Below are 26377 nucleotides of genomic sequence, written 5' to 3'. Positions count from 1 at the left end.
CTCCCTTTGCCCCTCCCCCTGCTTGTGCTCTCTCTTTCTCTAATAAGTAAATAAAATCTTAAAAAAAAATTCAAACTTACAGATTCACTAACTGTTAATGCTGAGATTTTTCCTATTTTCAAAGTTTCAAATGATACCCAAGTATATTGCTCTAAATGTGATATTTCTCTAAATTCAAGTTCCATATATGTAATAGACTGCTAAGCTTAGAACATGGCTGGTAGAACAAGCTTGTTTTTTCCACACTTCAAAGTTCTGCCATCCTCCATCTTAATAACTTGACATTTTCTTTTACCCATGGAAATGCTATCCATCTTTCATGGACAGTTCTTTTACGAAGCATTCCTCTGCCATTTCCAATCATAGTACTCAATCCTTTTTCTAAACTTCTTTACATTTAGGCTTACTCTTTTGTGTGTATATATATTTCTTTCTTCCTACCTAGACTGAAGGGAATCTGAGGGCAAGGCATGTGGGAGATTCTTTGTAATCTCCATGATATCCAGCACTGCCACACATCTAATAGGGCTTGGATATATATTTAATGAGTGAATGAATAAACAGTGATTTTCTATAAAAAGCTTTCAGCTATCAAATGTTTGTGTTTCCTCCTCAACCCCCAAATAGGAAGTAGGAGTAAGTGTGGAAGAAGAAAAGTTTTCTGAATAAATTTACTGATTTTCTATTTGATTTGTATTTAAATTTTAATTTAATTTGGAAATTTTAGGATATTTACTCTCAGAAATATGCTTGACATGACCAGACAGTGGTAAAGTCAACTATTTTAGATAGTTACGAGTACTCCTCTAGCCCCCAATACTTGCTCAAATACAACTCAACTCACTTGTCAGCATTTATATAAGTAAATACTACCTAGTAGGTGAGAATCTTTTTCTGAGAAGATGCCTTAATAAATATGTCATGAATTTTACCCCTTTCTTCTTTGTCCTGTCAAGAATTTCAAAATAATCAATTCTAAAAATAATAAACCAAGAAGGTATTTATTGATGCCTATAGTCTAAACAGGTCTATGTTAGGTTCTAGGGAAGTATAAATACTGTCTGGTTCTGAGGAATGTTTGCTGCCAATTATAAAAAAAGGTTTTGGTTTAGAACAAAGAACACAAAGGATAAATTTTCATTTATTCAGAAGGTATCTGTTGACTGCTACCTTCAATTGAGGAGTATGGGGCTAATGGGTGGGCGAGGAAGCTAAGATGTACAAGTTTAAGTCCTGACCATCTAGTAGAGAGAGAAGAGAATCATACAGATAACTATGAAGACATGTCACATGAGAGGACATAGGGCTCTAGGGTTCAGATCAGAACCGATGGTGCCTGGTTGGGAAAAAATCCTGGAAAGTATCAGAGAAGAGGTAGGTACAGACTGAATTCTGAAGGACTAGGGTAAGGCGGGTTCGATGACTATCTTAATTTTTCCTTCCCTGAATTGTTCACCAAGAAGAAGACAACTTCAAATGTGTCTACACCAAAAATTCTTGCTATGTCATGACATAATGACCTGCAGTTATTGATTTCATATACTCTCAGCTGCATAGCAATGATTGTGCACAAAAGCTCAGATCTTCAGAAAAAATACACAGTGATATTAATGCATCCTGCAAGAAATGTAGAGCATGGACATGAGAGAAATGTATGAGTAGACACTATCTCCTCAATTTCTCTATCTCTTCATTCTCCTTGTCACTACTCTAGTTTAGGCATTTATCATCACTAGATGAAATTATTACAACAGCCTCTTTCATGACACTATTTCTCTTTGGTCTCTCCTTCCCACCACCATGCACCATATCGCTTCAAGGGTAATCTGTCTAGCATGCAAACATGTTCAATTGTCTATTGCCTCCAGGATAAATCCCTTAGAGTGGCACATCTGTCTATCCTGGTTCTCTATGGACCACACTCCTCTGAAAAGGTCACACACTTCCAGTCCTCTGTGTATGCTATTCTTTTTGTCATAAATACAATTTCTTTTCTCTGGGGGCTACTGCTACCATCCTTCAAGTGCTCTTTCTCCAATGTTCCCACTGTATTGTTATCCTTAGCATAGTTATTGTTATGTCTGTCCTCTGTACTGGTCTGTAAGCTCCATGAAGGCCAGGGCTGGGTTTCGCCCTTTTTTGGGGGGGGGGGGGGAGTTTCTTTTATTCCAGGGTGGGTACTATTTACTATCTTTATCTTTTAATTGTCTTAAAATCCTACCATTAAAACCAATTCATGGATTTAGACATATAAAGCAAAAAACCACCACCACTAAAACAAAACAAAACAAAAAATAACTAAAGAAAATAAGGCTTATCCAAGCAAGAATGTAGCAAATTAAGAAAGAGAATCACTCCTTGGAGTAGATAAAGGTGAACTGTAACAGATGGCAGAGTGGAGACAAAGTTTTCAATTCTATTCAATTCTATTAAATTTTATTTCTTTTGTTAACAAAGAAAATGATAGAATTTTTAATAAACCTCTAGAAAGGATTATTAAACAGATGATCTGTTAGTATTTAGATAATGATGTGGTGGTGATCAATGGGATAAACCAGGATATACCAAAACCAAACTGTGCCATGGGTCACTCCATTTCCTTTTCAATACGGCTATTAAATTTTCAGATTAAGGGAATAAAGCAGACATATTTGGACTCCAGCATGGTTTATGATGAGGTCTTTTAAAAGTTGTTCAAAAAACTTACAAAGTCAAGGCATAAATTGAGGGTCATATGCAGATTCTCTTTGAATGCTGGTGCTGTACCAACCAATTATATCTCTGAGGTGACCATATCATTCTTTGTTTACCCCCATTAACAACTTCTTCCTATTCTGCTCGGGCATATACACAATCAAAACTCTTGGAAGTCTTCTTCCTTTATTATTGTCAATGGCCCTGGCCCAGTGCTAAAATAAACACAGCAGGCTGGCAGTTATAAAATTGACTTTTATGTATTTGGGGAAGTATTTTTATGACCAATGAGACTGTAAAAAGTAGGGTCTAAAAGCAAACTGCACTATGGAAGACCTCACTTTGAAGGTCTCCTTGTGGGCAAGAGGGAGAATTCCAGGCTGGATGATAACTTGGTTTGGTAGATGTGCAATAAGCTCAATAAGCAAATTTTAGCAGATTTTGCTGTAAGACCAAAAAAGTTAAGTAGGCACAAAAAAGCTCTTTAGTAGGTTAATGGGTGATTAGTCCTGTCTTTTTCAACATTTTATCAATGACTTAAATGGAGACATAAAAGACATGCTTATCCAAGCTGCAGATAACATAAAGCTGAACAGTTTACACACAAGTCAAAAACTAAGAAAAAAAAGATCTAAACAGGTCAAACTGTACGTTAAAAGAAATAATACAAATTTATCAGGAAAAAAGAACAACCTACATTTAGGCTCAAAGCATATAATTTTCACAAGATGGAGAAGACCTGGCCTAAATGGAGCAATACAGTGCTTTCTGAATGGAAACTATTGGAAAAATGAAATATATATAAAGAAAAGTACAAAGATCATCAGTGCACAGCTTGATGAGTTTTTTAAAAGTCAACAAGCTCAAGTAACCACCACCTAGAACAAGATACAGAATATTGCCAGAACCCCAGAAATCTCACTTCTGTTTCTTCCCAGTCACAACCATCCTCCCAAATGTAACCACTATTCTGACTTCTACCTAATAGTTTTTTGTTTGTAACTTATATAAAATGGAATCATATAGTACATAAATGGAATCATACAGTATACACTCTTTTGTGTCTTTTAATACCATGTTTGTGAGATTCATATGTATTGCTCATTGTTCTATTTTTTATTTCAGTAATATATAATATTCCACTGTATGAATACACCCCAATTTATCCATTCTCTTGCACATGAACTCCCCCCGCCCCGGAATCTTGTGTTTAAATACAGCTTAAGAAGTAATAGTTGTGCAGTATGACTAAGTGGCAGCAAAGACAGAGTCTACATACTTTCTTTGCCTAAGTATGCCTTGGGAAAACAAGCACATGCATTGAACTGGCTTTCATGATGTGACTTCAAATTCTGATGCTCTAAAAACGGCACAGAAAAGTGAGTATGTTCATACTATACTACTGAAGGTAGATATCTACAGGAAAAGGTACTTAGTTCTTGGATTATAGTATTTTCATGTTTTGTAAAAATTGGCCCATGTACTTAGCATTACTTGAAACTATATTTAAAGATGAAAATTATTTGCTTATAATTTGTGTCAACAGATGGTCTGCATAAAACACAGCCTCAATACTTTATAAAATCAAGAATATACTATTTCAAACAAGATGAAAATAAAAACTCAAGTTTTTTCTTTAACACAGATTCATTTCTTGCCATTACATTTCATGCCAATATATGCAATTAATTTTAAGCATTTTAAGATAAACTGTATTACCATTCACTGTTTTTTTTAAGATTTTATTTTTTTTATTTATTTGAGAGAGAGAGAAAGCACGAGAGGGAAGAGTGTCAGAGGGAGAAGCAGACTCCCTGCCGAGCAGGGAACCTGATGTGGGACTCCATCCCAGGACTCCAGGATCATGACCTGAGCCAAAGACTTAACCGACTGAGCCACCCAGGCGCCCCACCATTCACTGTTTTAACAAAAAATGTATTGCTTTCTACTGGGTCTATTAAATGCCCTTATGATAAACATCTTCATAAAAAAGGGCAACCCTAGGGGCACCTGGGGGGCACAGTCAGTTGAGCGTCAAGACTCTTGGTTTTGGCTCAGGTCATGATCTCAGGGCTGTGAGATGAGCCCCACGTAAGGCTCCCTGGAGGAGTCTGCTGAGATTCTCTCTCCCTCCCCCTCTGCCCCTCCCTGCTGCACTCTCTCTCTTTCCCTAAAGTAAATAGATAAATAAATAATCAATTTTTTAAAAAAAGAAAGGAAGGAGAAGGAGGACCTTACCCTCCACGTGTATTTAATTCTGTGGGAGAGAATGAGAACGGGCATGCACATACATGTACACACACACTCCCTCTCTCTTGCTCATTTTGAACAACTTTTCAACACTACAACCAGCAAAGAAACAAGACTTCAGAAGTGTTAAAGATATGACAAGATAAATGAATATTCACTTGCTTCATCAAACCTACTATTTGTCAGGTACTACAAGACAGATAAGGTCTTTGTTCTCATAGAGCTTAGAGTCTAGCGTGGTAGGTAGAAAATAAACCAACAAATAAGTAAAAATGTCAGACTTTGAAAAGTTTCATGAAAGAAATTATCCGACGTGATAGAAAATAACCAGTGTCGAACTATCTATAAAAGGTGGTCAGAAAATGCACCTCTCATTAGATAATACTAAAGATGAGGCCTAAAGAATGAGGTGTTGGCCACGTGAAGAACAGGAACAAACATGTCCCAGGCAAAGAGAACGGAAAATCCTAAGGTCCTGAAGATAAAAAGGAGACCCAGGAGAGCTGCAGTGTGGTGAGGCTGGTGGAGAGACCATGAGGGCCTTGCAGGCCTTAAGAAGTTTGGACTTTATTCTAGGTGCAATGGGAAGCCCCTAAAGATTTTAAGTGGGCAGTGGCCAATCATTGTGCAAAATTAAGGCAATTGTGGAGACTGCTAAACTTCCTCTTTCTATAGGTATAGATGTTAAATTCCAGAGAGTTTAGTGTCATAAAAAGTTACATGGTTGGAAAGTATAAAGAGCATAAGTTTCTATAAGGTTTCTTTTCAATAAGAAAAAGGCTAACCTTCAGACACATGAAAAGGTGTTAGTCTTACTCATAATAAGAGAAATCCAAATAAACAATCTTTCCTATTAGATTGTTAAAGGTCAAATATTTCGTGTGCCACACAACACTGGTGTGGAAGTAGGGAAAAGGCAGGTGCATGTAAGTTGGGAGTATAACTTGGTACAACTTCTTTGAAAACAGAGGAGTCTGGGAAAAACCTATTAAAACTGAAGAGGCATATAGCCTTTTTTTCTAGCAATCCAGTTCTGGGAAATTATCCATTACACAAATTCACAAAGACAGTATATGTACAAATATTCTCAGTGAAGCACTATTTATGATGGCAAAAGATTGGAAATAACTTATACATCCATTGTAGGATATCTGGTTCAATGATTATGTTATATTCATCCAATAAAATATTATATAGTTATAATGAAGCTGACCTACATATATGAATAGAGGACAATCTTGAAGATGATAAATGAAAAGGGCAATTGTAGAAAAAAGAATGTCTTGGGGCACCTGAGTGGCTCAGTCAGTTGAGCATCTGACTCTGGCTCAGGGTGTTATCCCAGGGTCCTGGGATCGAGTCCTGCATTGGGCTCCCTGCTCAGTGGGGAGCCTGCTTTTCCCTCTCCCGCTGTCCCCTGCCTCTACTCTGTCAAATAAATAAGTAAAATCTTAAAAAAAAAAAAAAAAAAAGAATGTCTTTGGAGGGGAATTAAAATGCCAGGTAATAAGAAGGAAGACTTAATTTTACTGTATACCTTTTGTGCTGTTTGAATTTTTTACTGTGTGTATTTAAATATCACCTATTTAAAACTATTTAAAAATATACCTAAGAATAAATTTAACCAAAAAGGTGAAAAACTTGTACTCTGAAAACTATTAAGACACTGACAAAAGAAACTGAAGATGATACAAACAAATGGAAAAGACATACCATGACCATGAATTGAAAAGAATACTGTTAATATGTCTATACTGCCCAAAGCAATCTACAGATTCAACTCAATCCCTATCAAAAATACCAATAGTATTTTTTACAGACTAGAAAACAATTCTAAAATGTGTATGGAACCACAAAAGACCCTGAACAGCCAAAGCAATGTTGAGAAAAAAGAAAAAAGCTAGAGGTACCACAATCCCATATTTTAGGATATACTACAGGGCACCTGGGTGGCTCAGATGGTTAAGTGTCTGCCTTTGGCTCAGGTCACGATCCCAGAGTCCTGGAATCGAGTCCCACATCGGGCTCCCTGCTTGTCGGGGAGCCTGCTTCTCCCTCTGCCTCTCTCTCTCTCTCTCATGAATAAATAAATAATCTTAAAAAAAAAAAGAAATAAAAAAGATATACTACAAAGCTACAGTAAGCAAAATGTTATGGCACTGGCACCAAAATAGACACATATCAATGGAAGAAGATAGAGAGCCCACAAATAAACCCATGCTTATAAAGTCAACTAACCTACAACAAAGAAGGCAAGAATATACAATGGGGAAAAAAGTCTCTTCAGTAAATGGTGTTGGGAAAACTGGACAGCTATATACAAAAGAATGAAACTGGCCCACTTTCTTATTCTATACACAAAAATAAACTCAGAATGAATTAAAGACCTAAATGTGACACCTGAAACCAGAAAAATGCTAAAAGAAAACAAGGAATAATCTCTTGGATATTGGCCTTAGCACCTTATTTATGGATATGCTTCCTAAGGCAAGGAAAACAAATGCAAAAATAAACGATTGGGATTACTTCAAAATAAAAAGCTTTTTGCACATGAAGGAAACCATCAACAAAACAAAAAAGCAACCTAGTAAATGGTAGAAGATATTTTCAAATGATATACCGAATAAAGGGTTAATATCCAAAATATATAGAGAACTCCTACAACTCAACACCAAAAAAACAAACGAACTGATTAAAAAATGGGCAGAGGACCTGAAGAGACATTTTTCCTAAAAAGACATACAGATGGCTAATAGACACATGAAAAGATGCTCAACATCACTCATCATCAGGGAAACGCAAATCAAAACCAGAATGAGATATCATACCAATAAGAATGGCTTCTATCAAAAAGACAAAAAGTAAGTCTTGCCAAGGATGTGGAGAAAAGGGAACTCAGGTTCATACACTTTTGATGGAAATGTAAACCAATACAACCACTGTGGGAAACAGTATGGAGGTTTTTCAAAAAACTAAAAATAGAAATGCCATATGATCCAGTAATTTCACTACTAAGTACTTACTCAAAGAAAATGAAAACACTAATTCGAAAAGATATATGCACCACTATATTTACTGCAGCATTACTTAGAATAGCCAAGATATGGAATCAACCCCTCGACACATGAATGGAGAAATAAGATGTGAGATACACACACACACACACACACACACACACACACACACACACACACACACACACACACACACGGAATGGAATATTACTCAGCCACTAAAAAGAATGAAATTTTGCCATTTGTGACAACATGAATGGATGCAGGCGGTATTACAGTAAAGTGAAATAAGTTAGACTGAGAAAGACAATTACCGTATGATTTCGCTTATATGTGAAATCTTAAAAACAAAGCACATGAATGAATTAACTCTTAAATACAGAAAAAAAAACAAACTGGTGGTTGCCAGAGGGGTGGGAAGTGGGCAGATGGGCAAAATACGCAAAGGGATTTAAGAGGTAAAAACTTCCAGGTATAAAATAAATAAGTCAGTGGGATGAAAGATACAGCATAGGGAATATAGTCAATAATACTATAATATGTTTGTATGGTGACAGATGGTGACTACATTTATGGTGAGCATTTTGTAATATATATAAATGTTGAATCACTATGGTGTACACCTGACACTAATATTGTATGTCGAGTATTATTCAATAAAAAAAGAAACAGTTGGTTTTAAAAGCAAACCATATAGAAGAGATGATGTTTTAAAGTGAGAAAGGAAGAAAAAATGTGGAAATGAAGAAAATAGCTGCAAAAACTTGAAATAAACATACCGCTTTATGTATTATTTCCTTTTTGTATAAACTATTGTTTTATATATTCTATAGGGATGGAGTTTAAAATAAATTAATGGCCGTGTATAGGAGAAATATAAATACATAGTATACCATACATATGTAGGTTTATAATTTTGCAAATGCCAAAACAAAAAACCTCATTTAACCTAATTCTCCACAAAAAAAGAGCAAAAATGGATGTTTCCCATCAACTACAGAAAAAAATGCAAGGGGTCACCTAAAGTATGGCTGTTGGGAGGGACGCTTGGGTGACTCAGTCGGTTAAGCGTCTGCCTTTGGCTCGGGTCATGATCCCAGTGCCCTGGGATCGAGTCCCGCATCAGGGTCCTTGCTCAGCAGGGAGCCTGCTTCTCCCTCTGCCTGCAGCTCCCCCTGCTTGTACCCTTGCTCACTCTCTCTCTCGCCCATGCTCTAACAAATAAATAAAATCTTTAAAATAAAATATAATAAAGTATGGCTGTTGGAAATAAACAGCTTAGCTACTACAGCTATAAAGGGTTGGGGCTGAAATGGAAATCAGGAGGCCAGGAGTTCTAATCCTGACCCTGGCACTTATTAGCTATGTGATCCCAATCACATTACTTAAAAGTTTCGGTTTCCTTGATATTGAAACCTACCTCTCAAAGTGAGAGATCAAGTGAGATAATGTAAAATTCCAGTATAATGTTAGCATAAAATACTATGCATTAAAAAATATAGTATGATGTCTAATATACAACTCTCCATAACCACCAAAATATCAGTAGAATTTGAAGCTGAAACAAAAGGCTCAAGGAGAGCTTAAAGAAGGTCATTTAGTCCATTCCCTTGCAGAAGTAATTATTTTGATTTATTTCAGTCCTTATTTAGGCACTTGTGGGAAGAGTAATTTATTTGACTTGGTATAATTGTTCACGCTTTTATGATTTATTAACAGATGAGTCTTTTTAAAATAAGAATATGATAGTTTGTGAGGCATTACTGTGTACTCTTGCATGGAAAATAACCTCCAATCCCCAAACACCAAGCACATAATGGAATAGAGAAAATGTGAGTTTTGTTAATCTTTTCAATTATCAGTCTTTCCCTTGGGAAACCCATTCTGGAAATTTTTAGCTCCCAAAACTCAGTTTTAGTTTAAAATTGCATATTTCTGTGGGTGAGGTTATTTATTCTAGAGTTTTAATCCCCAAACCTGTAACTTTAGTTCCTATCACTCACTTTAATTCTAGATCTGTAAAGCTGCTCAATGAACATTTCCCATTCAAATGTCCCATAGGTTCCTCATAGGAAACATGTCCCCCCAACCTGTTCTGGCCTTGGTTACTCAGAGTAGAAACTGGAGAATTCTCATAGATGTCTCTAATCAGTTACCAGTGGATACCAATACTACTGCTAAAATAGTGCTTCTCTAACAAACAAAAAGCAGAATCAGACTTCTAGACACAGAAAACAAACTGATGGTTTGCAGAGGGAAGAGGTCTGGTGGACAGGCAAGATGGGTGAAGGGGAGATTAAGGTACAGTCTTCCAGTTACGAAATGAATCAGCCAGGGGAATAAAGGCACAGCACAGGGAATGTAAGAGCATTGTATGGTGACAGATGGTAGCTACACTTGTGGTGAGCATACCATCCTGTATAAAGAAGCTAAATCGGACACCTGAAACTAACATAACATTGTGTGTCAACTACACTCCAGTAAAAAAATAATACTGCTTCTCACCACAGGTGACCTCCCTAGGGCCTGAGCAGGACATCTGACAATATCTGGAGACATTTCTGTTTGTCACAAATTGGGGGGCTGAGAGTGGGGGAGAAAGCCTACTATTGGCACTTAGTGAGTAGAGGCCAAGGATGCTGCCTACATTGCAAAGAATATCCCTCCACAAGAGTGAATTATCTTGCCCAAAATATCAATCATGCTGAGATTGAGAAATCTTGTTCTATCATTTCTTGAATGTAAATTCTACAAGAAGAGGCATTTCTATATGTTCAGTATCTGGACGGTGCATGGTACACACATATTTACTGAATAAAAGAATAAAAAAAAAGAATTCATATACCATTCCCCTTGTCTTTATCCCCAAAGCACAGTCTTCATTCTTTTCTAGCCTGGACTAATGTATTAGCCCTTGCCTGTTCTCCTTGTCTACACAGTCCCTGGGGCTGTATCTTATAGATCTTTATAGATCAAGGCCTAGAATGCAGTAAGGGCTCAATAAATTTTTGCTTTAAAAATTAGCCTTAACATAGACATTTTATTTTTTGAAAAGATTTTACTTATTTTTTGACAGAGAGAGAGAGAGAGAGAGAGAGAGAGAGAGACATCGAGAGAGGGAACACAAGCAGGGGGAGAGGCAGAGGGAGAAGCAGGCTTCTCGCTGAGCAGGGAGCCTGACGTGGGGCTCGATCCCGGGACTCCAGGATCATGACCTGAGCCGAAGGCAGTCGCTTAACCAACTGAGCCACCCAGGCGCCCCAACACAGACATTTTAAAAAGCAACTAAGAACTTACAGGAATTTTTGGAAAGTTTCTGCTAACATACTAATACCATAAGAAAAATGTATCTGATTGTTTAGAATAATTATAACTCTATGAATTAGTGTAGCTATCTGATGTTAGGTCTATTTTATTCATAATCTTTTAACTTTTGTATGACTTTGTTCCTCCTTATTTTCTACAGGGGAAGACCTACACAATACTTGCAAAAGGCCAGTTGATAATATCTTTCCCCTAACGCAGTGACAAGCCATGATTACATACTGACTATGATCTTGGCCAACTGAGAACATTCCTTTCTTCCTGCCTAATTTTTCCTTGGACCTGCTTAAGCAAATCTCTAAGAGGCTGCTATCTTATCAAGAGATCCAGATCCAACTTCATGGGAAAAAAAAAAAAATCAAGGAAACTTGATCATTTGCCATAAAGGACTTGATACTTGGCGGGTAGTTTTAAAAATTAACTCAGACCTCCCCATTCTACGCAACCTTGAACAAAACAGCATTACATATAGCTATCCAAACAAGTAATACCTTTAAATAAAGAGAATATCATAATTTTCTCTTACATGTAGAATACCATTTCCCCGCCTCATGTCTCAAGTGGATGACAGAAAATAATTTGTTTTAAAATTTACAGACACTTAATCAACACAAGCTGTCTGTTCTATGTCTTGATCTATTCTCATTAGGGGCTCTTTTCTACAAGGTTAAGAAAATTACAAATTTGAAGCATCTTCTGGCTCAGCTGTGCAGAAGTTTCCCTCTTCACAAGACTATTCCTTTAATACTGCCTTATTATCCCTGAACTTTCTGTGACTCATGTATTTCTCTCAGAGTTCCTAGTGTTCCCTGTTTTCTGGAAATAGTGGATCCCTGTCCTATGATGTTTGGTTGGGATCCTGAAGATTTCATTTTGAAGCCACCTGACCCTTTTCTCTTCAGAAAACCCTTGTGAGGGGAGAGCGTCACTTGTCTAAACCTGGGGACCTTTCTTTGGAGAATTCACCTCTCTCTGAGAAGTGAGTTGCCATCTTCCCCTGGCTGTGACAGTAAGAAAGCTCCTCATTTTCTAAACATCTGAATGTCTCACTCCAATTTCCTTTGTTCATTGACCCCCCCTCTCCGCCCCATAGAAAAACATCCGTTGTGAAGTAATTTACGTCTGTCCAATCCTTTCAGTTATGCTGACAGTAATATCAACAAATACCAACTCCCATTCGGAGTGAGGTCACAGAGAAAGGAACTCCAGAGTATGACACTGTAAAACACTTGTTTGAGATCCCCACTTCTACGGCAAGACTCTGAGAGCGGTGTGTGAGTAGATTATCAGAGAGGCTGATTATATACCAACTCCATCAGAGCTTGGGCAAAGGATGATCCAACCTAAATAGATTAAGATGTCTCTTGGGCAATAAACATTTCAGGGAAAACAATGATAAATTAAAGTTTTTTCTCCAAAGTCTGGGACTGCATTAGACTACAGAAAACTAGAGAGAGGGATCTTCATAAAATCTGATCAAATTGAACTTCCTGTCAGCCAAATGGCTGATTCCCTTTTAGCTTATGGGCACATTTAGTTTGGTTTAGAACAAATAAAGTGTGTATTCCTTGCCTTGAAAACAAACAAATAAAATACAATCCTTCTTAGTAATTCTTAAATTGGTGATAGTTGGGGGTTGTGGTTGGACACACAAATGGATACAATGTGATCTATTTTTACTGATCACATTCATTTTGAAATTTCACACATTAAATTATAGCAGGGTATTTTAAAATGGTTTATCACAAAGGAGAATGGACTAAAAAAATCTTACTGACTGATGAGATACAAGTAATACTGTAGCCCAGTCATGACACTGAGGATGCAAGGCTGTTTTGACAGTAAGTAAGTGTGAAAGTGACCTATGAAATGGGAAGTAACTTCTCTTTTGTTTAGGGCTAACAAAATCCAGAAATCAGTTATTTACTGTTCAACACGGAATTAATACCTCAGTACCTGTGAAGTAGGAATACGTTGGAGAAAAGCACCAGGTGCCTTTGGAAAGAGGATCCCTGCCAAATCTGAAAGGTAGGCGCTTGAAATCTCCTCCTGACATTCTTTCCTCTTTGTATCAATTTCATCTCCCTCCCAAAAAGCCTGGTTTAGAGAATGATCTGATATAATTAACTTATACCAGAGTGTAAAATCTAAGTACAAGTTCTCCTTCTTCAGGGACATGAGCAATTTAAATCTTCTCCACAACTGAGGAACGAATGGTTCAATTTAGAACTGGGTCTGGTTTCCAGTTTTGCTACCTACCTTCTATGTGACCCGTGGACCACTTAACCTCCATGAGCCTCAGTTTTCTAGTCTACAAATGGGGGGTGATGGTAGTAATGAATACTGTCTTTATGTCAAAGTCGTATAGATTAAATTAATTCAACATCTTTTTACTGAATGCCTACTGAATTGCCAGGCACTGTTATAGGTGCCAGGAATTTAGGAGGGACGTCAAGATAGACAAAGTCCCTGTGCTCACAGAGTTTACATGCTAACCGAAGAAAGGGAAACATAATAAACCCTTAGACAAAGAAATATATTATGCCAGGAGGGAGAAGTGCTACGGAGAAAAATCAAGTATGATGGCTGTGATGGGGAATTTTATGGGGAGCAGAAGGTGGTTGGGAGTTGTCACACCAGAGCTTCTCTAAAAAGGTAACATTTGAGCAGACACACATGAAGGGAAAAATTCCCTGCCACGAGAATTTTAGGCAGAGGAAAACAATGAAAGCAGAAGGAGGAGCAAATGGAAAATCTCTGTGGAAGGAACATGCTTAGAGTACTTGAGTCAAGAGTGACACTGATTTTGAAAATATATTGTGAACAGGGTTTTGCGTGTTTTTATTCAGTGAGCTGGGAATTGTTGAAAAGCTTTAGGCAAAAAAAAATAACAAAGCTTAGGCAAAGTCATATCTGACTGACATTATAAAAGGACCATTTGGTAGAGGGGTGTACACTGCAGAAAGGATAAGGCAGAAGCAGAAGACAAGACAGGGAACTTCCATAATAATTTGGGGAAAGGGAGCAGTTGATGGTGGCTTGGGCCAGAGTGTTCGTTACTAGGGAGGGGTGATGAGAAATGGTTAGATTCTAGGTTCATTCTGAATATTTATCTTGAGCCAGTGAACCTGGGTCTGGCTAGGCTGTGCAAGTTTTTAACTTTAGCCACTAGAAAAATGGAATTCTCATTTATTGAGGGGGAAGCCTGCACGAGCTGGTTTGGCAGGAGTGGGATGGGGTTGCACAATCAATAGTTAGGTTTTGGACCAATTAAGTTTGAGGTGACTGTTGGGTGTTAAAATGGAGATGCCAAAAAGGCAATTCAATAAGTATGAAAGCACTTAATCTACAGTCAGGCTTCATATGAACGTATGAACTCAGGTTAAACAAGTTAATTTGTGTTACTCCAGACAACTGTGTACTCTACCCCCAAGGCAGAGCAAATGAGTGAGAAGTTGCGTTTACACATGTAAACCACTGCTCTTTCTGAAAATCCTGAGCCATGTCATCAACTTTCATCTTTGAGCAACAGCAGAAATAGAAACAATAAAAACAATAATAACAACCTAATTCTAATAAAAAGAACTCCTTGTTGAACTTTAGTTACAGATATCTCTCTGGCTTTTAAATGCTGAATATCACTGCTTCTTACTGTTAACTAATTACCTTTTTTATTCATGATTAGCCCTGACCTGTCAATTTAAGGTTAAAATCTAATGAGGATAATAAAATAAAGATTTTGAAAATCTGATGGACCTAAATTACCTATTTCACTGTCTGAAAGCAGTTAAGACCTTTCCTATTTAATAACATTTCATTAGTAAGCAATTCATGGTTAGATTTTATAAAAAAATAAAATAAACCCCATAAAACATAAAATATACTATTCTGAAGTGATCTCTAAGATTTATTTTTAAATCTATCTAATAAAATTTGTAATGAAAAAACAAACTTTATTAATTAAGCTTTTGGATATTAATATTAGAGCTTTCTTTTTCTCACACAAATACTTCTACATATGTGTGTTAAGTTTTTAAACATTTTAGGCACAAATTTTATTATTCCTTTTTGGAAAATGCCTACTGGCAGACACTATCTTGTCATTACCAAAGAAAATAATGTTTTCCAGTAATAGATGTGGACAATGAGAGCATGTTTGACTTGTACATGGGCTGCCTGAAATACTAAAATAACAAACGTATTTCTTTTTTTTTTTTTTTTAAAGATTTTATTTACTTATTTGACAGAGAGAGACAGTGAGAGCAGGAACACAAGCAGGGGGAGTGGGAGAGGGAGAAGCAAGCTTCCCACCAAGCAGGGAGCCCGATGCGGGGCTTGATCCCAGGACCCCGGGACCATGACCTGAGCCGAAGGCAGATGCTTAACGACTGAGCCACCCAGGCGCCCAATAACAAACATTTTATTTTCCTACCTAACTACTCTTAAATCTGTTTAAAATGCCCACTTATTGGGTGCCTGGGTGGTTCAGTCGATTAAGTATCTGCCTTGGCTCACATCGTGATCCTGGGGTCCTGGGATCGATTCCCACGTCGGGCTCCCTGCTCGGCGGGGAGCCTGCTTCTCCCCTCCCTCTATCCCTCTCCCCGGCTCATGTACATGGGCTCTGTTCTTTCTCCCCCACTTTCTCTCAAATGAATAAAATCTTAAAAAAAAAAAGCCCACTAATTTGTTTATAAACTATCTAGATCCGCAGGCAGAAAAAGCCGAATTATGAATAGTCTACCTCTATGCATTTCTACTGTAAAAACAAAGATCTACCTGTTACCTAATGTGATTTAGTTTGCATGTACGTCATTAGAATCTCTGAGACACAAAAGAGCAGATACAGGGTGTCACAATATTTTCAAAGTGTTTTTAGTAGAAAAAAATAACATAAATAAAACATTCTATTATTTTGCTTCTCATATTTTTCAAGTATGCTTATTAATTTTATTTGGTGTGTAACTTTCTAAGAAAAAACAGTTTCAAATTATTCACAAGAAGAGAAATAACTGGGACAATGGTATATGTGAAAACTTCCACAACTCGTTGGTGGTCATATAAATATAAATTAAAGCAACCATGAAATACTACTTTTTATCTACTGGGTTGGCAAAGATTAAAAAGGACTAGGAATCCTCAGAGCTGAACAAAGTGAAGGGAAGTACTGTATTATCACTATGTTGATGGCCATGATGTCAACTGATAAATTTTTCTAGAGGGCAACCTGTCAACCCTTAACAAAACTCTACAAATATGTATAAACCCATCTACCCAGAAGTTCCATATCAACACGTTTAGCCTCAGGAAACAATTATGCAAGTATACAAAATATGTAATTAAAAGGATGTTCATCACAACACTGATGATAACAAAATATATTGGCAATAGTTTATGTCCAATAATAGGAAATTAAATTTGGTATATTTGCACAATGGAATACTGTGGAACCTCAATAATTCTAATGCAGTTATATGTTTATTGGAAAATAAAGAGTGTTGGGTGAAAATAGAATATTAGGTAAAAAGTAATTCTAAAACCAGGGGGATTATGGCCCAATATTTATGTATATTATTTGTGTGTATGCATACAGTATATTTTAACATAGAGAACAAAATCTCAAAAGAGGGGCGTCTCAGTTGGTTGAGTGACTGCCTTTGGCTCAGGTCATGATCCTGGAGTCCCAGGATCTAGTCCCGCATCAGGCTCCCTGCTCGGTGGGGAGTTTGCTTCTCCCTCTGACCCTCCTCCCTCTCGTGCTCTCTTTCTTTCATTCTCTCTCTCAGATAAATAAATAAAATCTTAAAAAAAAAAAAACTCAAAAGAGATATACAAAGTGGCACGAATAATTAATTTTGGGGTTAGGATTATAAGTAATTTAAATTTTTCCTTTTTGTTTATCTCCAATTACTTTTTATTCTATCACAAATATGTAGATTTTGTAGAGTTAAAAACAAAGTATTGGGGCGCCTGGGTGCCTCAGTCGTTAAGCATCTGCCTTCGGATCAGGTCATGGTCCCAGGGTACTGGGATCGAGCCCCACATCAGGCTCTCTGCTCGGCGGGGAGCCTGCTTCTCCTTCTCCCTCTCCCCCTGCTTGTGTTCCCTCTCTTGCTGTGTCTCTCTCTGTCAAATAAATAAATAAAATCTTTAAAAAAAACCACTAAAATATTTATACATTAAACAGAAGTGTAGGTTTTGAGCACAGGAGTAATTATCTGCAATATGAATAAGAATATGTAATCCCCAAAAAGATATAAAGCAATTTCTACTTTACAAATAAACAGATATCTGAATTAGAACACTAAAATATCTATCAATACTGAAAGAAATACAGTATCAAAAAACTTTGGGAAATACCAGTAATTTATTATGCGCTTTTTTTTTTTGGCCATGTTACTCCTAGACAGTTTCATTAAATGAATATTTACCCTGAGAAATAATATTATCATTGATGGTTAAATATGCACCTGAAGACCTGGCATCAGATACTTTAGACACAGTTAACAATGTCATACAAACAAAACTCCTGTAGATTTAGTAAAAAGAGGCATAAACATATTGATTATATAAGAAAATCAATGTGCCAAGAATTGTACTAAGATACAGTACTTGCAAGTATAACAAGTACTTGACCTATTTAAAACTAGTATACTAAATTTAGTGAACATTACATACTCAATTAAAAATTATTTTCCTTGCCTTATTAAAATTTAGATGAATTTTGCAAGAAATTATTGGAATAGCTCATCTGATTTTGAAAAATTAGCTAGTGGAGTGTGGGATATTCAAACTAATGAAGTCCTATTCCCAAAAAGTTCGTATGGCTTGAAGAGACATCCAAATCACCTCACTGACATTTACGTGATATATTGGAGCACTACGTATTTATTTACTTTTTCACATTTTAAATCATAGAGGTTTATTTATTGATATTTTTAAACTGATAAATGTGGCGAAATGGTTTATATGTTAAATCATTTAATCTGAGCATGACAGCATTTAAAATCCTCACTAAGGATTCCAAGTGTAAGAGTTTGGGAAAAGTCATCTCATGGATCCCATTATGCTATAGACTAATTTTATGGTATGGATATCTGATAACCATTAGATAGCCAATCACATGGATCTGTGAACCTCTGGCCTCACCAATAATTCTAACACCTACTGTTATCCAGGTTCCTTCTTCAGAGCACTGGGAAATGTTTCATTAAAATATGTGGCTAAGGTTGAGGAAAAGGACGAGGGTAACAGAGGAAAAAAAAAAAACAAAAACAGGACAATTCCAAATGCAGCCTCTATTTAGAATAACAGGAGATTAGAAAGGCACAGACATGGTACTCCAAAAGTATTAATAAAAAATGCCTTTGTTTTAGTTAACAGCTTCCAAGACACCCACAGACTTTTCCCCACTTGGAATAGCATATCTGCCTACAAAATTTGGCTTCTAAAATTGATAAATTAGGTGGTGATAATTTGCTTTCAAAAACTTCCCACAGGTTTCTAATAAATGTGCATTTAAATTGTGATTTGAGTTACCAAAATTTAATTTTTCCTTTGTCCTAAGAGATTGTTTATTCAAATTCATTCAGTGGAGGAACTTATTTTTTTCTGGTAATATTCCTGACAGGTACTGATTCTGCTTTTTTTTTTAAACAGAAATATTGGCCAATATTTACTCTGAGTAAAAGGAAGCCCACAGTCTCAGATGTAGAGCTATTCAAAAGCAGACTATGCCTCTGTGGGTCAGATTTTCCTCATAAGAATTAACATCTACTTCCCAGTAACTGACACCCTCCTGCTTCTATTTTTGTTCCATCCAGCCATCCAAAATAAGACCTAAATCCTAACCCACACCATAGTTCCTAAAACATCTGAGGACAGATATCACATTCCTCCTACGTCCTATTTTTACTAGCGAACATCTCCAGGTTAACGGTGTATAATTCAGTGGAAAGTACATGGTCTGTGAAGTCGGAAATCAGTAAATTCTTGGTTCTCTATTATTGGAAACCTCTCTAAGCCTCATCTAAGTTTTCTCATCTGTGAAAGGGAACACCCAAGTCTTAGTAGGTTGTTTAGAAATGAGTTGGCACAACTGATATCCACTGTAGCGTTTTACCCAGTGAAGCAGCTCAAGAATGTAGATGACTCTCTCCCCAGCTTATTCTTGTTTGTTCTCAAAACGAAGAACTTAGGGGTGACTGAGGCACTCCAGATACAATGCGAATGGTTTAGAGTTCCGAAGATTGCACTCCTAAAAATGTCTCCTTAAGGCTTCAAGAACCTTAAGTTCCCACAGAATTTTAGTCAGCCAAAAGCCCACAAATTTTATTTATATGAAAATAAAGTAGGTTTCTCCTATCATGCATCATGATTTCTTTCTGATTGTCACCGAACACACTAGGCTGTGTTAAATTCCATCTTGTTTTGGACCATCCTTTCAGTCCATTGAGGCCTTTCTGGAAACTGAATTATTCTATCTAATCTATTAGATCTCCCTTCTAGTTTTAATCTACACATTTCTGTCATGCAGAACTTGGATAAGCCCACACATTTTCTGAGATGTGTATTTCAGATATACAGAACAGCCTATACCAAACTCACAAGCAGCACAAACTGCCTGATCTGAATTGCCCCTCCCCTTCCCCACTCTGTATTTCCTTTACTGAAGAGGCGGTCAGAGATAGGTCCTCACATCACTGGGCAGTGCAGTAAGTACTCCAGGTGATTTATGGGCTGGTCCCAAGTAGAACGAAAGACAAAAGGTTCCCATCCAGTGAAAGGAGAAAATAAATATTAGATGTACTATGGCTTCATCCCTGAAAACCAACTTAATGCAGGTATGGGTGATCACCAGTGCGACCAGCTCTGTCAGCTTGGGTAAAATGTATCATGTAATGTAGAAAGGAGCATGGGCTTCGGAGTCAGACTTCCTGGGTTCAAATACTGACACTACTGTTTGCTTGCTGTGTAATGCTGAGAAAGTTACTTAGTTTCTCCGTGCCTTGGTTTCTTCTTTGGTAAAATTATAGTTATTGCTTTTGCTTTGGTAACAAAACAATATCCAAGTGTCAATGGAAAGGAAGGAAGAAAGGAAGGGAGGGGGAGAAAAGAGAGGGAGGGTAAGAGGGAGGGAGGGGAATTACAGAAATTCACGCTAAAGGTATAGTCCTATTTTTGCTTTTCTAAAACTGTCCCTTCCAACCTACAACCCAAGCAAGTTTTATTTCCCTCTGCACTGCGAGGTTAAAGTCAGGCCAAATGAGAATTTTTTCTTGGTGGCCAATGCAGAGAGTCACTGTCCTTAGGCTCTTTTCCCCTCCAAAGTGGAGAATAAATTTAAACTCATCAAATGACTGAATTACAGGCAGTAGAAAGGAATGCGAAGAATTCCTAAAGTATATAATCTTGTCTTAAATAAGTGTAAATTCCCTTATGGTTCATTAATTAGTCATTTATAGTAATCAACTTTTACAAATACTTTTTCACTAAATGTTCTTGGCATTACTCTTAAGTCTTTGTAGGTCACAGTTTCCATCCTAGTGCAGGTATACTTCATGTGAACAGCCGAACCGTGGAGGCATCAACACTCCATAGCTGGTGCCCTGAGACGTGCCTTAGTGGGGCTCCCTCCGCATTTAGTCTGGCTCCTGGGCTTGACTCTGGCTCCAGCTTCAGGCTATGTCTGGTTTTCTGGGTTGCAGGGCTGGTGTAGGCCCATTCTCCCTCACCTAGCTCCACCCATAATGTGCTGTTTTATGTTACGTTACAACATAAACCACAGAAAGGAGACACTGAGAAAGGATGAGAAAAAGCAATGAAATATGAGTAAGGGGACGGGGTAGGGAAATAGCCTATTATTTTTCACATTCTGTTTCCTTTTACATACAATTAGCCCTGGGAAGTTGTCTATGTTAACAGAATAGACATGCATTCCTAGATATGTATATTTAAGAATATGTATATGTATATACATATACAACAATACATATTGCTAAAAATGGATGAACACTTCATACTGACCTTAGGGGGTTTAAACGGATAGTCTGGTGAAAAGGTAATGTCAAGAAAGAACACCCCTCCTTCATAGACAGATCCTGGGGGTCCCAATATAGTTGACCTCCATTCATAAATGTTGTCTCCTTTGGGTCCAGCACTGAAATAAGACATACAAATGAAATGTGCTTAGAGATTATGTAAACCCTGGAATTTAAAAAATTCTATTTATGGTAACAATAAATTGAGCAATTCCACAAAAACATAACAAATCGGGTAATTCTATATGATGATTCATTTGTCAATATTATCAATACTCTATAAAGAAAAGATGTTGGTATTACTTAAAAAACAGAACAAGGAAGATTCTGTCTTGCCATCACAATTCTATACCTACTGAACAAAAGATTCCCAGGACCAAAGACCAGAGGAAGGAGCACAAATATTTAATAAAGCATGAAACTATTTGTGAGATCCTGAAAAAGATGATATAGTCATAGAGTGAAAGAGACAAATTTTCGAAGACAGAGGGGCCATTAGAGAAAAAAAAGTCTAATAAGAAGTAGTCTAATTCCTTTGTTAACAACTGAGAATAAAACGAGGCTCACGGATATCAGTAAATGCTCATTATTCATAAAACTCTGCTCAAGTATCATATCCCATCTCAAGCTTCCTCTTTTCTCTCTTTCCAGCCAAAGAATCTCTGCCCCCTCAACCCCCATGTATCATAAATAATGTGGTCTATAGAAACCAAGATGTATTATTTCATTTTATAACCATGTTTTTAATTTAAAAATTTTTTTAGAGTAAGATCTATGCCCAATATGGGGCTTGAACTCACAACCCCAAGATCAAGAATCACATGCTCTACCAACTGAGCCGGCCAGGAATCCCCTGTAACTGTTTTTAAAAGTGTTTACTTTTCTGTCCCTCCCTAGAAGTTCCCTGAGGAATAGATTTTTGCTTTGTCTTAGGGCCTAGTAAGTACATGTTTGTTTGATGATGATGGATTAATAGGAAAGCAAGTGAAGCCACATGACTACTACTAGTAAATATCTGTCTCTGAGTCTCAGACAAACTCACTGAGGAAAATAAGGCCCACATGAGTCAACTGAATTATAATCTCTTGAGTGAACAGAAGGGCAAATGAGATTATAATTTAGCTTTTCAGTGCTTTTTGCTACATCAAGCTAATACCTGCATCTAACAGCCATAAATTACCCTCATACTCTATAGCAAAGTGGGCAGCCCTTTGGGGAAGATTTTATTGTCAACAAAAATTTAGCTACTACTCTTTCTTATTTTGAAATTAGTTTATATCTACAAAAACCTCACTGTTAAGCAGTGTATCAAAAAAGCATGCATCTTAACTAAGTTGGGATATATTCTGGGAATGCAAGGATAGTTTAATAATAGAAAATTATTAATGTAATTTACCTAAGAGATTAAAGTTGGAAAAAATGGATAATCTCAATGGGTGCAGGAAAAGCACTCAATAGGCTTAATAACAGCCATTCATGATAAAAAAAAAATTTTAGCAAAACTGGAATAGATGGAAACTTCTTTAGCCTGATAAACAGGATTTACCAAAAACCTACCATAAAACAACTAATATATTCAGTGACAAAATATCAAAAGCACACCCTTTAAAATTGAAGAACAATATAAGGATGCCCACTATATCTACTTCTAATCATTCGTGTACTAGCGATCATATTCATCAAGGTATGAAAGACACAAGGAAGGAAAAAACAAAAGGTATAAATTGGGATGGAAAAAATAAAACTGTGAGCATTTGCAGTATTTATGTACACAGAAAAATCTATACACAATTTATTAAACTTAAGAGTTTACAAAGTGGTTAGATTTAAGATCAATATGAAAAATCAACTGCATTTCAACACACCAACAAAATTAGGAAATATATTTTAAAATATTTTTGCAGTATTAAAAATAACAAAAAACCTATGAATAAATTTTATAAAAATATATGATTTTAATGGAGGAAATTATAAAACTTATTGAAATACAAAGAGAATTAAATAAATGGAGAGAGATACCAAGTTTATGAGTAGGGAGACCCAGCATCCTACAGATGTCAATATTCCCCAAACTGATCCAATGCAATTCCAATCAAAAGTCTAACAGTTATTTAAAAAATGAAACTTGACAACTTGATCCTGAAATGTGTTTGGAAGCTCAAAGAAATCCCTCAAACTTTTCCACATACTTACAGGAATCTGATATATGTCAGAAATAATGGGGCTAAGAAAACAGTTTTTGTATATGGCAAATAGAGAAACTGGATTTATACTTCAATAAATATACAAACCTTTGTTGTAGATGGATTAAGCATGTCAGTGCAAAAGTCAGAAGTTTTAGAGGTTGCCTAAAGAGACTGACAAGCCAAAAACTAGAAAAGATATTTGGATCACATAAAACTGACACAATTCTAGTGTCCAGAGTATACGAATTCCTATGAATCAATAAGAAAAAGACTAGCAATCCCTTAGAAAAGACATAAATAGGCATTTCCAGAAAGAAGAAACATGAATGGCCAAAAGGCGTATGAAAAATATCCAATCTCATTAAAATCGGAAATGAAACTTAAAATTACAGTTCAATATTATTTTACACAATGTATAGGCAAAGATAAATGCGTGACAAAACCAAGTGCTGATGAGGATGTGGAAAAACAAGAACTATACATTGCTGAAGAGCGTTCAATCACTTTGGGTAAGAATGTGGACTTATTGGGCGCCTGAGTGGCTCAGTCGGTTAAGCGATTGCCTTCGGCTCAGGTCATGATCCTGGAGTCCTGGGATTGAGTCCCGCATCGGGCTCCCTGCTCAGCAAGGAGTCTGCTTCTCCCTCTGACCCTCTTCCCTCTTGTGCTCTCTATCTCTCATTCTCTCTCTCTCAAATAAATAAATAAAATCTTAAAAAAAAAAAAGAATGTGGATTTATCTAGTTAAGCTGAATCTATACACTTCTATATTACAACATTTCAATTGCACTCCTAGGTACATACCCCAGAGAAACTTTTACACCTGTGCACCAGAAAACATATACAAGAATGTTCATGGAAGCACTATTTTTAATAGCAAAATTGGAAACAATACAAATGTCTACTGACAGAAAAAGGAATAAATTTACCCAAAGGAATACAACACAACAGTGGAAACATACTGATTAATATGGATAAATCTTAAAAGTGGCATATTGAATAAAAAAGCAAGTCTAAAGGAATATATACAGTATGATACTATTTTTACCAAGTTTGAAAACAAGCAAACAAGAAAATAATACACTGTTGAGGATACAAACATATGTGATAAGCAAGAAAATGAATGAGAACAAAGCTCAAAAGAATAGTTTCCTGGGTACAGTCAGATGGTGGAGGAGTAGCACACAGGAGCTTCAATGGTACTGGTGATGTTCTACTTTTCAGTATATATAGTGGATTCAGGAGTTACCTGTTTTATTATAGGTCTCATAACTTACTTATGTGTTAGATATGTTCTTATATATGTACCAAGTTTTCACATTAAGAACAAGGATGTCCCAAAAGTCTACTAAAATGCTATATGAGGAAAGCAAGTTTGCAGCATATGAATAGTGTGATTTTATTGTATAAACTGGAAATATAAAATAGTATTTTATATTGTTTATGGATACATATCTGTCAGTCTTTGAAGAAATGAACTGGAAAGATAGGCCTAAATTCATGACAGTGGTTGTGCAGGGAACAGGAGAAAAGAGGAATAGGGAGATGGGATAGCTCTGAAGATAGGGAACGCAGAAGAGTTCAATTTTATCTCTAGTTTTGATTTCTCTTATTTAAAAAGGATGAAGTGAAAAAAAAAATCATAGCCTAGTTTATTGCAAAGTGCTGAAATATACTGAGAAGCAGAGCAACGGGCCAGAGTATAACATTCCTGCTGCATGTTCCTCTTGACCTAACCTTTCCTGAAGCTGACAGTGAGGTACAGACAGAATACAGTCAGATGACAACAAAGCTTTGGCAACAATAGCCCCTTGTTGCCAGACAAGCTCACTCATTCAGATGAATAATACACATGGTTACGCCCTGAGCTATAATTAGACCCAATATGAATAGATAAGTTTATCAGAAGGAAGAACTTAAAAGTAGAGTAAATTATAGGTTTGTAGTTACAACATTACTTCAAGGTAAATGAAGAAATTTAATTTAAAAAATACACACAGTGAGAACACGGCTATGAAACAATGTGCATAGACATGTTTCCCAAATACCAAGATATAATTTCTCTGAGTCACTTTGAGAAATTTTAAGATGACCTTCCAAAAACGGTCATCACAGTTCATTATATAATTTAGGCTGAGGAGTCACCAAATAGTGCCACCAAGGAAGGGACTCAGAAATAGAAGTCAAGAGATATCTCACAAAAGCAGGCAATGCCTGTGAATTATTTACATTCAATTGTGCTCATTTTAAATTTTATTTGGCTCTCAGTGAGAAAACATATTTTATTAGCTCTCTGAAATCAGCTATCTATCTTGTTATCAACAATGGATTAAATAACACAGCTAACATTATCACTCTGAGTTGGTTTATACTGTCCAAATGTGCCTTTTAAAAAAAATACTAGTAGTAACAAACTATCTTGAACACACACTGGTGTTTTAAAATGCATCTAAAACTTACAATACTTCTCTAATATATACATACTAAGTCTTAGCAGTCTGGCCTCTTCTATCATCTTACAAGTGGCAGGTCTACACCACTTGCAGTTCCAAAGCTTAGAGCTGTGGTTCCTGAACTGCACAGTGCTCTGCCCTACTCCCATTTTGCTATGTTTCAGTTGAGAAATCCTGGAATAAAAGTACAGAATTGTGTTGTACAATACGGTAGCCATGTGGCTCCTGAGCACCTGAAATGTGGCTGCTTATTCACATATGCTATAACTGTAAAATATATACCGAATTTCAATGACAATGCAAAGGAAAGTAAAATATATCACTACTTTTTATTAATTACATGTTGAAATAATAATATTTGAGATACACTAAACTAAAAATATATTAAAACTTACCACCTATTTCTTTTTATTTTT

General features: G+C 36.5%; 1 protein-coding gene across 1 annotated transcript in view; it reads right to left on the bottom strand.

Annotated features, from left to right (window-relative positions):
• The window catches only part of UBE2E2 (ubiquitin conjugating enzyme E2 E2), a 377440-nt gene that overhangs the window by 67093 nt on the left and 283970 nt on the right, over window positions 1-26377 (bottom strand). Inside the window, exon 4 of the mRNA XM_028099234.2 lies at window positions 21309-21441. Coding sequence (XP_027955035.1) covers window positions 21309-21441 — 133 coding nt within the window. The remainder of the gene's footprint in view (window positions 1-21308; window positions 21442-26377) is intronic.

The sequence above is a fragment of the Eumetopias jubatus genome, unplaced genomic scaffold (assembly GCF_037043125.1).
Source record: "Eumetopias jubatus isolate StellerSeaLion01/CBP00866 unplaced genomic scaffold, mEumJub1_p1.0 scaffold_1, whole genome shotgun sequence".
Taxonomy (NCBI): Eukaryota; Metazoa; Chordata; class Mammalia; order Carnivora; family Otariidae; genus Eumetopias; species Eumetopias jubatus.
The sequence above is the reverse complement of the archived record's forward strand: the minus strand, read 5'-3'. Positions and strand labels throughout refer to the sequence as shown.